At 35.8% G+C, this 15,634-nt stretch overlaps 1 protein-coding gene and 1 non-coding gene across 8 annotated transcripts in view; one reads left to right on the plus strand and one right to left on the minus strand.

The window, feature by feature from the left end:
• Window positions 1–1,438: 1,438 nt before the first annotated feature.
• Window positions 1,439–15,634, minus strand: part of Trak2 (trafficking kinesin protein 2) — a 60,141-nt gene continuing 45,945 nt past the window's right edge. For 6 of the 7 annotated variants that reach the window (XM_048808307.1, XM_048808305.1, XM_048808308.1 and 3 more), the window contains 6 exons: window positions 13,446–13,522; window positions 12,823–13,026; window positions 11,218–11,516; window positions 9,451–9,717; window positions 7,520–7,625; window positions 1,439–5,325 (listed from right to left, as the gene is read on the minus strand). In XM_048808307.1, coding sequence (XP_048664264.1) covers window positions 4,647–5,325; window positions 7,520–7,625; window positions 9,451–9,717; window positions 11,218–11,516; window positions 12,823–13,026; window positions 13,446–13,522 — 1,632 coding nt within the window. In that variant the 3' untranslated portion in view covers window positions 1,439–4,646. The remainder of the gene's footprint in view (window positions 5,326–7,519; window positions 7,626–9,450; window positions 9,718–11,217; window positions 11,517–12,822; window positions 13,027–13,445; window positions 13,523–15,634) is intronic. The other variant, XM_048808310.1, reaches the window with a different exon arrangement.
• Trnaa-ugc lies at window positions 7,275–7,348 on the plus strand. Its single transcript has one exon. It is a non-coding gene; the product is annotated as a tRNA-Ala (tRNA).

Below are 15,634 nucleotides of genomic sequence, written 5' to 3' on the forward strand. Positions count from 1 at the left end.
AAAAAAAAAAAAAAAAAAAAAAAAAAGAAGAAGATTATGTGATGGCAAAAATAGCCATATAAGAGGCTATATGAGATTGTTTGCATGTGACGTGAAAATCTTGCTTTTTAATCACTTAGTGTTTTGCTGAGGAGGTAAGAAAGTTAACTTTTGTGAAATAATACTTTGATTTTTATATATTCAGGTAATATATTTTTCACTAACTTCTAATATCATTTTATGCATACTTACACTTTCTTAAAATAAAGAACAAAACCACTTTATGCTATTGTGGACAATGCTTGCCAACCAGCTGTTGTACTTTGGCATCTTTTGTTCATGTGAAAGTTCTGTGGCACTCTGACCCTTAATTTTATAAGCCAATGAAAAAAAGACACACAAAACTTGATAGCAGCATAATTCCAACTTAATATACAGAAAAGAAAATGAGCAAAGTCCCAAATCTTTACCCCCATCAAAAGGTCTCTGGACTTAATCTACTGATATTCATTTATGAAAAAAAGACACATTATTAAAGATGCTAAGAGTGTTACTGAATTTCATATCAAAAGAAGAGTCTTTTTTAAAAAATATTTTTTAGTTATAGTTGGACACAATGCTTTTATTTTTTTATGTGATGCTGAGGATTGAACCCAGCGCCTCACACATGTTAGACAAAGCGCTGTATCGCTGAGCCACAACCCCAGCCCCTCAAAGAAGAGTCTTATATTGAATTTATTCCTCACAAAATTGTCCAAAATTCTATATGGATGAGTCTTTAAAAATACCGAATTTTAAAAATATATGTATATATATATTTTTAGTTGTAGATGGAGAAAATAGCATATTTATTTATCTTTATGTGGTGCTGAGGCTCAAAACCGTGCCTCATGCATGCTAGGCAAGTGCTCTACCACTGAGCCACAACCCCAGTCCTAAAAATACAGAAATTGTGAAGGAGATGAGAATATAGAAGGACCTTTTCTTTAGAGGCCAAGAGTATTTAAATTTAGTTTCTTGGAAACCATTTCTAACTGGTTAAGAATCTCAAGAGAAAATTGTGGAAAAGAATTATTTCACACTTCTGAATCTTCTCAAACTTAATATCTGCATATCAATGACTTCAGATTTTATTTTTATTTTTTTGGGCAGTGGTGGGGATTCAACCCAGGGCCTCAGGCACACTACGCAAGTGCTCTACACTGAGCTGCATCTCCAGTCATTAGAGTTTATTACTACTATTACTTTGCTAAGGAAATATGGGATAGAGAGACACTACTTCTAAAAAAGTATGTGTGACATACAATAAAATCTGTTTACTACTTGACTGTGTTACTGGTCTGTTTTGTGTGTTGGCTCAACAAGTAGATGTTGTTTTCCAACTAAAAACAACATAGAAGAGACAGTGCAGGCTCATCTGAGCAAGACCTGGGACAAAACACAGGGAGACAAAGGAAAATTTAAGAAGCTTCTCATGTTTATTATCTGATTTACATTTTACAAAGCAAAGGAAGGTGCACAAAGAGTTGTTTGACAAAGTCAAATCCCAGACATCACAAAATGGTATTTCTCTGGCTGTCCCAAACAGAGGGTACTTGTGCCTACTCCCAGGGGTCTGTGCTCTGTGATGCAACAGCTCAGTTACAACACTGTGCTGTTGCTGTTGTACACATAGAGAACAGATCCCTGTGCAAGGGACAGCACACTAAATACTGACAGCCCTAGTTCCAGATGTCCAAAGATGTTAGAACCACCTACTACTAACTATGTACTAGAACGGTCAGAAAAAAACAAACTTTGAATACTGTGCAAAATATACCTTTTATAAAAGAGAATAGGTTTCTGTTGTGCGTCTCTAATTTATTTCCTCTCTTGCCAAAGTCTGACCATTTATGTCAAATCAAGAGCATACAGCACAAAAATGTTTAAAAAAATGACTTTTAACAATAATCATTAACTTCTCCCTAAAGATCCATGCCTTCAGCTATTTACTTAAGATTTGGGATCTTCCTAATTCAGGAGAACTTTTAATTCTGAGCTCAAGAAAGTTATCTCTCCTACTAGATAACAGGATACTCAGAAATACCTGAGGTATTAATCACTGAAAACATTGTTGGAGGGAAAAAAAAAGATTGGGATTTCCTAAACTAGCACGAAATTACAGATACAGCTAACACCAGAGGAAAAAAACCACAAATAGAACCAAAGCATATAAGATAAACTGAGGAAGAACTTGCTGTGAGGCTCTAGTTCTTACTATACTTTGCAGATTCTCAGGCTGTACCAAAAATGATTTTAGTGGAAACTTCAAAAATAGCAAAACCCAGTTTTAAGATAGGATACATTTCTAGAGACAAGCATGCACCAGCATATAATTATGGTTTCCGATGACATCAGTATCAATTGAATTTTCAAAAACCCAGGTCTGGTTTTCTTTAATCAGATGTTCTTATTTGATTGCTAATACACCCACTCTGCTTCCAGTGATCATTTAGGCATTGATTATAAAAAATTATGCTCAACGCAGAACACTACAAAATATAGCATAATTTAAAGGGATTTATATAATATGCATATAAATCTGGTAATTTAACATTCTTTATTACTTCCTAACCTTATGTTTTCCTACTTCCTGATGTTGCTTTGAAATTATAAATGTCCAGGAAACAGGAAGATTACTTTTTTAGGAAACAAATAAAAAGCTTTAAGAGTTGGCTAAAGTAAGCACCCCAGAGCTACTTTACAGAGTAGAAATTCAAATGCCATTTTTAAAAAAGTGAGTTGGAATATTTAGGAAATTCAACAATTCTGTTCTAATGCCTTACTTACTTGCCTGGAATCCTTTCTGATTGTGTGCGTGTATGCTTGCTGACATCAGCACGGCTGAGCGAAGGGGAAAGAATGGGAAGAGTTCTCTCTCCACCCTTTGTTTTTGAGGAATTTATTTAGAAAAGTTTTATTAAAAGATTCTAAAAATTATGAAAAACTCATACAATCTTACCACTGTGTATGCATGTTGGTTTTTTAATTCTTTGGAGCTTGTAGCTCTTTATATAGGGGAGGCACCTCAAAAGGAGAGAGGAAGGACCATCCCTGGCCTGGGAATAGGTGTACTAGTGGTACCACAGGAGACGGAGTTGAGATCTCTTTAGAAAATTGTCTTTCAGTTAATTCAGGACAAAGCAACAAAGCAATTGCAAATTAAGCACCAGAAAGATCAATTGATAACATCTCCTGTTTTCATGAACAAAGTAATAAGTCTCCTCCCCCACCTTCTCCCTATCATATTTTTCATGTAATGATATTCCAGCCCCAGTCATACAAAGCCATGCCACCTGACGAGGGACAGACCCTGATCAGCAACACTCACAAAACAGAAAGACTTCTTCCCAATTCACAGGCTTTCATCATACAGCTGAATACTGAAACCTAATCTCATGGTCTCACTTTACTATTTCAGTTTGTCAAAAAAGAACCCCAGAGAAAAGAAGCTTAACTTTTCCATGATAAAGTTTGTCCTCTAATTCTATGGATACTAAGTATGAGGCAGGTATGTTTTATTAGGGAAAAAAACCCAACAACAACAACAACAAAATACACTCTCAAAGCAAGCACCTGGGTTTTACTTCAGTTTATAATAATTTAATGTGCCTGAGAATTTTTGTGCAAATACACATCATCTTTCATGAAAAATATGCATAGCGCACTTTGGAAAAAGTTGTGGTCAACTTTCCTTACAAAAAAATTTTTACGCATATAAATATACAACATAACCTAATTCCTATTGATTGCACTTTTGGTTTAACCCCTTCTAGCCTCCAAGAAAATTTGAAAGACATGCACTTGATGTTTGTCTTTCCTGGCCACTGTATTATCCAACAAAAATATTCTAAAAACAAGTTTCCTTGGTTCCAACTTAACCCATATTTTCCTTCTTAAAGAAAATCCCTCCCAACCCCTACCCACTTTTTTTTTTGTTTGGATATTGTATAAAAATACAAATTTAGAAATGAGCTTTCAATAATTTAATATGAAGGAATTTGGATGGCGTTTGAGCTCACAGTGGCTCAAAGGCCTGAAAACAGGAAAAAAGGAGTCTCAACTTATGATCTAACTAAAAAGATAAAATTCCTTGTTTTGCGAATGCTATGAGCACACCATTAGATGGATGCATGATTTAACCAGACATTAGCAGAGTAACATTTGAGCATCTCGCTACCATCCAAGTAACAGACTGAAATCACCACACCAATCTTTTGGAAGAGCTTTCTCTGAGTGACCGTCAAAGTTGCTCTTTTTCTCTTCCCATCCTGCTATGCTCATCAGAAGTAAAGGTATCAGCAAGTTCAGTTTTCTGGTGTGTTCTAATACTACTGAATTTCTATTCATTCTCTATTTTCAAGACAAGAAAACTCAATTAAAAGATTGTTAAACCTTTCTTTTCTTTCTCCAAACACTCATGGCTCAATTCGTTTCTACTTTCAATTTACCAGACTTCATCCACAGGGACCTCAGCCCAATCTTGTTTCCACACCTCCACTGCCCTCTCCACATTCGCAACCCTTCTGCAACATTCCTTTTCTCTCAAGTCAGACTAGATTGCTTGTATCAGTGCATATCAATCCTTCATGTGCTAATCTGTACAAGGGTTCAGTTAATGATGAGTTTCAGTCCTCCTTCAGGATACTCATTTTGGGTGAGGATGTGCAAACAGGGACACCAAAGCTACCCATCATGACTGGAAGACTCTGATTCCTTCTCAGTCCACCCATTAAGCTGCTACCGGAATTTAAATAAACAGCAGTGTCTGGTTTTTGTAGGCTGATTTCTGCCTCTTGGCTTTTTCCATTCTCCTGGCTGTCAGGGGTCTTGACGACTCTGGCTATCCCTAGTCGCTTCAGCCTATCCACTAGGTTCATCTTCAACTGGCCAACATCAGGAGGGTTCCGGGAAGGTCTCAAGCCATACATTTCCTGGAGGAATGTTTCAGCTGGACGGGAGGCCAAAAAATTTTCAGAGAGATGCACTCGGGTCTCAAAGGGCAAGGGAGAGGGGCATGGTGAATGAGATGGGGAATTTGGAGGTGTGGAAGGGATAGCAAGGGCTTTTGGAAGAGGCGTGAGAAGGGGGTTCTCTGAAATTGGGCTGTGGTACACTTTAGCAGAGATGCCACGCTCCTGTAGAAGTTTGGCCAAGCTCATGGTGCTACTGAAGGTTACAGTAGAATCTCGTCGGTTTGTGATGGATTCACCAATGCTGAGTCTATAGGACATGGCAGGAGAATTCATAGCTGTGTTCGATGAACTATTCCCACTACTTCCACAGGATACCGAAGGGAATCCAGAGCTCAAAGAAAGAAGCAGGAAGAGAGTATTTAAGAATAAAACAGCAATCCCAAACTGGTGTTTAATTTTTTTTTTGTACTGGTGATTGAACCCAAGGGCATTCTACTACTGGGCTACATCCCGTCTTTTTTATTTTTTAGTTTGAGACAGGGTATCACTAAGTTGCAAAGGCTGGCCTTGAACTTAGGATACTCCTGCCTCAGCCTCCCCAAGGAGCTGGGATTATAGGTATGTACCACTGTGCCTAGCAAATTTTCAGTTTTATATCACTGAGAAATAACAAACCTCTGACTATTCAATTCCCATTTTCCAAGAAATGTTAATTCCAAACAGTAGTAATACATGAATACTTGAGAAATAAATTTTTCAGTACATTAACTTAGAACATGTGTTTTTGGGAAGTTAGAAATAATTAAAAATTTGGCAACCATTAGACTCTTTCTTCTTATTTTATGCTCAGTTAAGAAGAAAAACTAAATAAGAAATCATGTACTTAAGGAAATGGTGACAGAATGGAGAGTTCTTTAGCTAATTTTCTCCTGAACAAATGTTATCAGTATTTAATAAACTTTCACTTTATTACAAAATGCTCAGTGTATCACAATTTCAATATTTTTAAAGATTAGGAAAAAAATGCAAATTTTTGTAGCACCAACTCGTATAGAAGCTAGTCAAGCAAGTTTGACTCCTTCCTTGGTCAAATTAATCCAACTGAGAACCTCTGATCTGGTGCAGTCCATATTCTCTATGCCATCTCTACACTTAATAATCTTATCTTACTGTAGATTTGCCTGTCCTTTCCCAAATTATATATTTCAATTAAAAGTCCCTTCAAGAACGAATTTTATAAAAATTATCTTGGTGATTGTAAGAACACTGTAGATTGGAATCATTACTGGATATCATTTAAATGCTTCCATAAACAATTGATTTATTTCTATCTTATAGATATTATAAATCATAATCTTATTTCCCTGCACACTGGAAGCTAGAAAGTAAGACTCAAATGCATGGATCACCTTATCTAGTAGATGAGACTTTATGGTACATTTTGTGCACTAGGTTTTATTCCTGTACCCATTTTGTATCCTTGATTCCGTTTTACATCTTCTTTCTTTTTTACTTCTAGTTAACAATATCCCTACAATAGTCAATGGGTCTCTGAAAGCTACCACAGACTCTTTTGGGAATTGGCAGGATGGAAACAACATCCAAGAGAAGCTTGTGCAATAAATAATTTGGCTTTGCCCAGAGAGGTCTGGTCTTTGTCTTCAGCTCTTTTGGGAAGCAGTCTATAGGAATGTCTTTGGTTAGAGTGGGAGCTAGTCACAGATCTTATGATGGGTCTGGCTACACCAAATAGTCTTAGGGTGAAGACTGGCCATGCCAGAATGACCAACAGTGTGATTTAGGCTTGAAGCTTTGGGTCATACAATATCAGTTGTACTGGAGGCTGAATTCAACCATGTGGGAAATCAACCAATTATGCTGACACAATGAAGCACCAGTAAAACTCTGGACACTGAGGCTTGAGTCACACACTGTTACCCATTGATGCCAGGAGAGTAATGACAAGAGATTCTTCATGTGTAGAAACCCCACAGACTCTGCCCTATACATTTCTTTATTTAGATAATTTTAACCTATGTTCTTTCTTTGTAATAAAACAAGTAAAACAGCTTTCTGTGAGTCCTAACAAATTAATAAACTTGACAGAGTTGTGGAAACCCCTTGAACTTTATAGGTGGTGTCAGAAGTGAAGGTGGTATTGTGCAGGGCACTGGTCCTTCAAATTCTGCAGTGTGGCTAACTCTGGATATAGCCTTGGCTGGGTCATTTACTAGCTGTCTGCCCTTGGACCAGTCACTTCAACTTTCAATGTCCCAGTTTCTTCATTTTAAACAATATATACTCACTTATCCTGTCTACTTCAAAGAGTTAAAATGGGGCTGGGGATATAGCTCAGTTGGTAGAGTGCTTGCCTTGCATGCACAAGGCCCTGGGTTCAATCCCCAGTACCACAAAAAAAAAAAAAAAAAAAAATTAAGAGTTAAAATGATCAAATGAGAAAATAAAATGTGAAAATAGACTAAAGACAAATTATACAGAACATTACTTAAAATTCTGGGAATTAAAATGAAGGTAATTTTATAAAGAAATTTATGTGAGGCGCCAGATTTCCCAGGCCCTCTTACCTAGGGGTAACCTGAGTGATATCAGAGGGATGTAATATCCTACAGGTGGTGAAGGTGAATGTCGAGTTCGTGCATGACAGACACTTTCCTGGGTTTGAGGTTGAAACTGAAATGAGATTTTCAGGGAGCCAAACACAAAATTGAAAGACTAGGTTAATATTATAAGAAGCTCATCATTATTTATTAATATTAAAGCATTTATCATCTGCCTTTTGTAGTAAAAATCCCCAAATATGGAAATAAAATAAAAAGATTGCATGCACAAGTATTAACTGATTAGTATTTAGCTTAATCCTTCAAAACTTTAAAACTGTAAATAAAAAGGCATAAAAATAGTTTAGCAATGAGAGAAAAATACATTCTGAAAAAATACATTAAAAAAATCAACATCTAGTCATCTAAATTACTTCTGTGATTTTCAAAGTGTGGTCAAAGCTGCTTTTACAGTTATGCTATGATAGGGAATTTTTCTTTTTGATGGGTAAAATTGCTGGCTCTTTAGTACAAACCAAGGCAATGTCTCCAAACTATACTTGTATTTTTCATTCTCATGCACTCATAGTAACAGGAAAAAAAAAAAAAAAAAAGCCAGATTTAGCTAAGAATGCCCTTGATGAATTTAGTAAAAATTCTTTACTAAATCTTGAATCTTGGCCCATAAATCTTAATGCCATGCAATAAAATGAAGTATGCGTTAGTACTTCTGTTGCACATCAAGGTAATGATTATCTAGAAGAAAAAGCATTTGTGCAGATGAGTTGAAATTTTGCCAGGAAGCCACATTTTTACTTGAAAGAATAAGAGGCAAGCTATAGTTAGTCAGTCTTGGGTATCTGGCAGGCATTTTTCTCCAAAACGAATGAAATGAACCTACTCCTTCAAAAGAAATAACAATAATATTTTCTGCCATTGACAAAATTGTAGGTTTCAAATAAAAATCAGAGTTTTGGAAAACTCGTATCTACCACTAGAGAGCTTGAAAGTTTCCTAATATTTAAGAATTTTCTTTTGGGATAGGTGGTGATATTAATACAATTTCAATATAAAATAATGAAATGTTTCAACCATTAGAAGATCTGCATAACTCACTAAACCAGTATTTTATTAATGACCAATACATGTTTCAAAACTGTGCCTGAGTAAATAAGTTAAAAATACAGGACCAATCCGTTTTATGTAACAAAGTATGAAAATTCATTGATAGAATTTCAGAATCTACATTGCTATAAATGTTCAAGAAACTACCATGGACCAAGTTTTGGTTATAATATTGAAGAATATCAATAAACACCTGAAAAGACTATTAAAATACTCTTTCCTTTTTCAACTTCTACATGTTTATGTGAGGCTGCAATTTTTTTGTATTGCTCAACCAAAACAACATACTGTGAAAGACTGAATGTAGATACTGATAATGAGAATTCTGCTACCTTCTGTTAAGTCAGAATCTAAAGACTTGTAAAACTGTTAAAAAAAAAACAAAACAATTTTTATTACTTCTTAAAAAAAAGACTTTTTTTTAAAAAATAAAGCATAGTATTTGTGTAACAGTGATTTAATATTTTTAAAAAATATTAAAAAAACTCTTACTTCTGCCAGTTGTTTTCTAACAGCAAATATCAATTGATGTAACACAACCTTCATAGAAACTCTGTCTTGAATTCTCAAAAATTTTTAACAGATACTGAGACCAAAAGGTATGCAAACCTTTTGCAAACTGACTGAATTGATCTATCTCTGACCAATCCATGAAGGCATGGCTGAGATAAAGTAGAGAGAATTAGAATGTCACTAGTGCCACAGATAGGCATTATCTTAAATCCAATACTGAATACATTCCAGTGAGATTTGAGCAGAGGAAGCCAGTTGATCAGTCAGAATGCAAAAAGCTACTGGTTACTAGGCCATGTTCAACCAAGCACTCTTCTTACCTGCAACTGGTCCAACTGTTGAAGAAATGGGTGGTAGGAAGATCCCTGTTACTGGTTTGGATACTGTAGGTTTCTGCTCCATGTGAAGAGGCTGCTGAACCTGAAAAGTGATGCCCTCCTCTTCATCCTCCTCTAAATCCGAGATGTGATAGATGGCACCTTTGGGCAACTGGGTAAAGCCTTTAGTAATGACACCTGGTCGTGGATCAAGAATAGTTCCCAAGTTTGGTTGAGCAAGCTGCTGCCAGTGATGTAGAGTTTGTGATCCTGAATGTACAAGCCAAGGGAAAAGAGAGGCATCTTAAATCTTGAACAGAAGTTAAAATTATGTGTGCAATAGCAATAATGATAGTAATAAAACTACTTATTGATCTTAATATTTTGTTAATAAGCTTGGCAAATTAAAATTCTCTGTGAAAGACTGATAAGACATTGGGGGTGTAATAACCGATTTCAAAAGTCAACTTTAAAAAGGACAATTAGCAGGGTATGGTGGCACACTCCTGTAATTCCTGCGGCTTGGGAGGCTGAGGTAGGATTGAAAGTTCAAAGCCAGCCTCGGCAAAAGCAAGGCACTAAGCAACTCAGTGAGACCCTGGCTCTAAATAAAATACAAAATAGGTCTGGGAGAGTGGCTCAGTGGTTGGGTGCCCCTGAGTTCAATCCCCGGTATCCCCTCCAAAATAATAAATAAATAAATTTTATAAAAGGATATTTAAAGAAGGGGAGGGGAAAAAATCCAAGAAGACATTCTTAATGGGAATCAGGATGCTGAAGCAGTGAGGAAAAGGATGGGATGTACCTGAGAGGTGGGCTGTGTTTTCCCTGGTGATAAAAATCAATACTCCCCTGGCCTGGAACAGGGCTTATAAACTTGGAAGCCAAAAGCCAGGCTCCTAGGTTGGGAGATAAGTTGAATTTTCAGTAATTTCTTTATGTACTTCCCCATCTTGCTCATGATTCTTTCTCCTCTGGGTTCCCAGGAAGAAAAGGAAAATGAAAATGATAAAAAAGATACATTCCCTTGGTTCTAGTGTATGGGTCCCTGGTAAACACTCATCCCAAGCACCTGCACCAGATGCAGCATCTAATTATGTCACTACAGTCATTTCATCCTAAGAATGACAACTCTGACAAATGCCTACATCAAACTAAGTTGTGGAACCTTTGAGTTGAGGGATCCTTATAGGTTAACTACCCCAAATTTTGTTTAATGCATAATTCTTTTATAATAATGGTTATGATAATGGCAGAGTCTCATTTGAGAACTGTCAATATCCCATAAAACAAAGAAATTTATTTTGAATTCACGTACTACCTTAGAATAAAAACTGAACTGAAACAGAAATTAAAAAAAAAAATGCAAGCATACAAACCCCAAAGTAATTATTGTTCCTGGATATAGAATTCTTTTTCGAATAGGAAGATGGACATGAGGCATCATCTCCAGTTCATTTTCGTTTTTCATACTATGGAAACTGCTATTAATGACAGTCCTTAGCAAAGGACAGGAAAAGATTCCTCCTCCTCCCCCCTCATATTTATATTAAAAATATCAGAAAAGAACTGATGGACGATGACTTAGAGAACGCTGATCTCATTTACTAATTTTCCACAAAACACGTAATGCCCTATCAGCCAAACAGTGAGATTTGAAAATATATCTTCCACACACAGTGCTCTTATAGTTACAACAGAATCTCAAGTCCAGGGAAAGGAAAGTCCAAATGCTGCCTAGTTTGGACAGAGCCCTTACTGACTTATTACCTTCAAGGGGCTTGACGATTTGTAATTTTTCTGGCATAAAGCCTCGAAGGCAACTGGCACTGTTGAGGTCTGTGATCTCTGACTGGTCGGTGCAAACAGATGCAAGGCTCTCTGTGGGGGTGTCATAGCCACTAACCCCCTCTTTTTGGTCAGCCAGAACCCGGATCTTCCGTTCCCACTCTTCAGCAAAGAACTGCTTCTCACTTAAGTAGTTCTGTCGACGCAGGCTGAGGCGATGCAGTGCTGTAGCCAAATCACTGTCTTCTGAAGGTTCTGGCTGGCTCACCGACTGAGAGCTTCTGCAGGAAAATCAAATTCACTGATCAGATCATAAAGTCATGACCTCTCCTTCCTATAAGGGTGAACATTTAAGAGACTGATTTTAAAAGTGAGGTATTGTCATAGAATATCTGGAGTACAATAACAACAAATCCAAATCACCAGCAATACTTACTAAATGTCATTTTTACAGATATTTCAAATTACTTTAGAGAGGCAAAACATATATTTTATTGTTATGTTGTGTTTGTCAATTTTTCTGTTTGATTTATGAAGCTATAGATATGTCCATCTATATGTTCATATCAGGTAGTCAGAAAAGTAAATATCACATTTTACTGAATCTATCCATTGGTTATAAGAGGTATCATTATTTTAAGTAATATGATAAAAGAGAACATGCTATCCATTAAATGACATGTCATTAGTTGAAAAACAACAGTTTAAAAATATGAAATTATGAAAAAATTTCCTTTGGGCTGTGAATGTTGCAAAATATTTAAAAGATAATAAGACTTGTATAATACTGAATTTTCATAGTTCTCTGGTGCACATTTTTTTTTAAACTTTTCAACATTGGAAAATTAGAAATTATTTTACAAATGACATCAAAGGAAAGATTATACTTGCTTAGTAACTGTGTGAATTCCCATAGATCTGTTTCAGAGCTTCTCCTAAGACAACTATATAACAAGGGACACACCATGCTCATGACAGACCAAGCAACACAAATGAAACCTTGTGTGACAGATTTCTGCATTAGGTAAGATTTTCCTAAAGTGCCATATACTCATGTTTCAAAGGTTTCCAGTTGACTTTTTCTAATAAAGCTGCTTAGCTTCTAATTATATGTAATTTAAAGAACTGAATTAATGAAAAGAAGGAAAATAATTTGAGTTTAAACAAGTAAGAAATCAGAAGCAACCTGGAGCTTCACAATATGTACTTAAATTCATTCTTTATCCAAAGCACCAAAGTGTTTGAGATTATAAACATGGGATAGGAGAAAATGTCATCTGATGCATTTATAACACTGACCAAATTGATTCGAACAAATCGACTTTGAACATGAAGATTTAGACTTATAAGAAGTGAAAAATTTTGAAGTTAAATGCAAACTCTGTTTTGAACACACCTTTTCACTCAAAAACATTGATTGAAATCGATAATATCCTACACATAATGTAGGACATCGAAACTGAATGAGAATGGAGAGTTATAGAACCTTTATGGAACAGTATAGAGGAGTGCTGGAATACTCAGTATATGTATCTGGTATGCCAATGCCACAGAAATGCAGAATCACTGCTGTCATCTGTTTCTTACCCTGGAGCCTCCTCTGAGTTGCTCCCTGGGTTTGGGAGTGTTTTGTCCTCTGTTTGCTGTACACCAGACTCAAAAGGTTTTGCTGTCATGATGACACTTGAACGGTTTGAGCCTGGGATGGGTAGCAGAGCTGGAAATGGGACAGAGCGGCCCCGTGTGTCATTTGCAACCTTGACAGTATCAAACACCCGTTTCTGCTGGGCTCTGTCAAAAAAGGAAGCATTCGTTACTATCTCTGCCATCCACTAGGGTGCTTTAGCAGAGTCTTGAATGTACAGTTCATTAGAAATAAAGCCACCCTGAACAGTTTCTAAAGTTTAGAGACTTTAGTTCTTAGAACTCTCAGTTTAATTCTTTGTTTAGTTTTTAGTAGAAAATAAACTTTAAGAACAAGAAAATTATCTTAAGTCAGTATAATGAAGGAAAAAAAAAGAATAGTAAGAAGATTTACTATTGAATTTCATAACAGTTACCACTTTGGATTGTGGCTTCTTTTTTCCCCTTTAGTGCTGGTGGCTGAACCCAGGGCCTTGCACATACTAGGCTGAGCAACATCCCCAGACCTGTGGCTTCTGTTTAATGTCCATTCCAGTAGTTGAGATCACCTTGTGATCTGTACTTACTTTTGTTTAAAGAGCGATTCCTCATCCAAACTCAACTTTTTACGCATGGTCCCCTCAATCTCAGCTGCCAAAGATTCCTGAAAAAAAGAGTATGTGCTCCCTAAAGTGAACATGGCCCTTAAATTAATCAACAGATTTTCAAGCAGCCTATATTTTTGGTGTTATAATAAAAGAAAACACAAGAAAATAGTCACAAGCTAAAACTCAGGGTGAATAAAAAGAGACACTGTGGAAATAAAACATTTGAACAAGAACCAACTATCTTTTCATGAAATATTTTTATAAGAAAGCAATGGGAATTATGATAAACAGAAAATATTACACGAGCAAATATACAAAAACAAAAAGGTCTGAAAGACCATAAGCCAAGAACTGTGATTCTCTGCAACAATTACTTTTTGTTTTCTGTAATTTCTAACTTATCCATATCATACATGTATAAATTTTTGTAACATTAGAAAAATCATTAAGAAATTAAGTAAGTTATTTCTTCCCCTGGTCAGAGATGAGGATTCAAGTAGCATGGTTGACATGCTCAGTAATTTGAGCTGAGAATAAATGGAACTAAAGCCAATCATGTGAACTCGAGATTTTTATTATATATACATATGTAAATATAAATATGAGTGGAAAAATAGACCTATGTATTGTCTAGGTATATGTATGAAATAGAAAATATTTCCTAGCTTTATCTGCTGAGAGGGCCTAGAAGCAAAAATACTCTAGTGGTAATGGGTATCCCAGCACCCAGTCTTGCATTCAGAATACCATTCCTCTGTAAAAATGTCATCAGAGCTCCTTGGAGAAAGGGCCAATTCCAGGGCTGGGACAAAAAGTAAATATAAGCTTGAAGGAAATCCCACTGGCCATCTCTGGGACAATTTAAATATGAAAATACATAATAATAATATTTTATAATCCATTGAATAAAATAGGAATTCATATTGATATAACTCAAGGAGCAAATGAATAAATAAATAGGGTAGAAAAGCTCTTACAAAAGAATGTCATTAAAAAATGTAGAAAAATGGAATTAGAAAATCACCATTTGGCAATCACAATAGTAATAACCAAACCAGATGAGAACAATCAATGGAGCTAACACCATGCATGGAAAGTCTGAGGAGAAACAGGACATTTAATTTCAAAGTCTCTCTGCACAAAATACTAATATCATGAATAAAGTAATATATAGACATTGTGTAGCCTCCTGATATGATGCACTGAGAATAATATGGCATTAAATTGAGGACATTCTATAAAGGTTATGAAATAAAAAAAACAAAAGAATCTTCCTTGGTTTAAATTACTAAATGCCATGCATCTTTTAAAGGACATTATTCGGAGAACTGGGAAAATATCTATGGGCTCTGTCGATTAGACAACAGTATTACATCAAGTCAACTTCCTGATGCTGATGGTCATAGTGTGATTATGTAGGCAAGTCCTCCAGAGTGTCCTTGCTTTTAGCAGACACACACTTACATACTAAGGGGTAATATGTTGTATCTGCAACTTATTAAATGGTCCAGAATAAAAAAAGGACATGTAATTAGTAAATACAGTAGTATGTTAATAGTTGAAGAATATATAAGAGTTCTCTTTACTATATTTGGAATTTTAAATCCAAACTTATTTCAAAATTAAAAAACAAAACTTCTACCCTCATATCCTTAAGAAAATCTACAAAAATTTAGAGTTTTGGTTTTTTAAAAATTTCACAGGACTCCATGTAAGTGTTTAAGAACCAGATTGCTAAGGTAAATCTTTGAACCAACATCACAAATTCTGGCAAAAACTCAGAAGCTTTTATTAATTTCTACCATTAAAAATATCTGTCTACTACATCATGTACAACCAGAAGAATGAGAAATTATACTCCATTATATATGATGTATCAAAATGCATTCTGTCAACATTTAACAGGGATGAGAGGTGGGAGGGAAAGGGAGAGAGAAGGGAAATTGCATGGTAATAGAAGGAGACCCTCAGGGTTATACAGTGGAGGAGGTAGAGAGAGAGGATGGGAGGGGAGGGGGATAGTAGAGGATAGGAAGGGCAGCAGAATACAACAGACACTAGTATGGCAATATGTAAAAAAGTGGATGTGTAACCGATGTGAATCTGCAATATGTATACGGGGGTAAAAAATAGGAGTTCATAATCTGCTTGAATCAAATGTAATGAAT

This window comes from Marmota marmota, unplaced genomic scaffold, assembly GCF_001458135.2.
Source record: "Marmota marmota marmota unplaced genomic scaffold, marMar, whole genome shotgun sequence".
Lineage (NCBI taxonomy): Eukaryota > Metazoa > Chordata > Mammalia > Rodentia > Sciuridae > Marmota > Marmota marmota.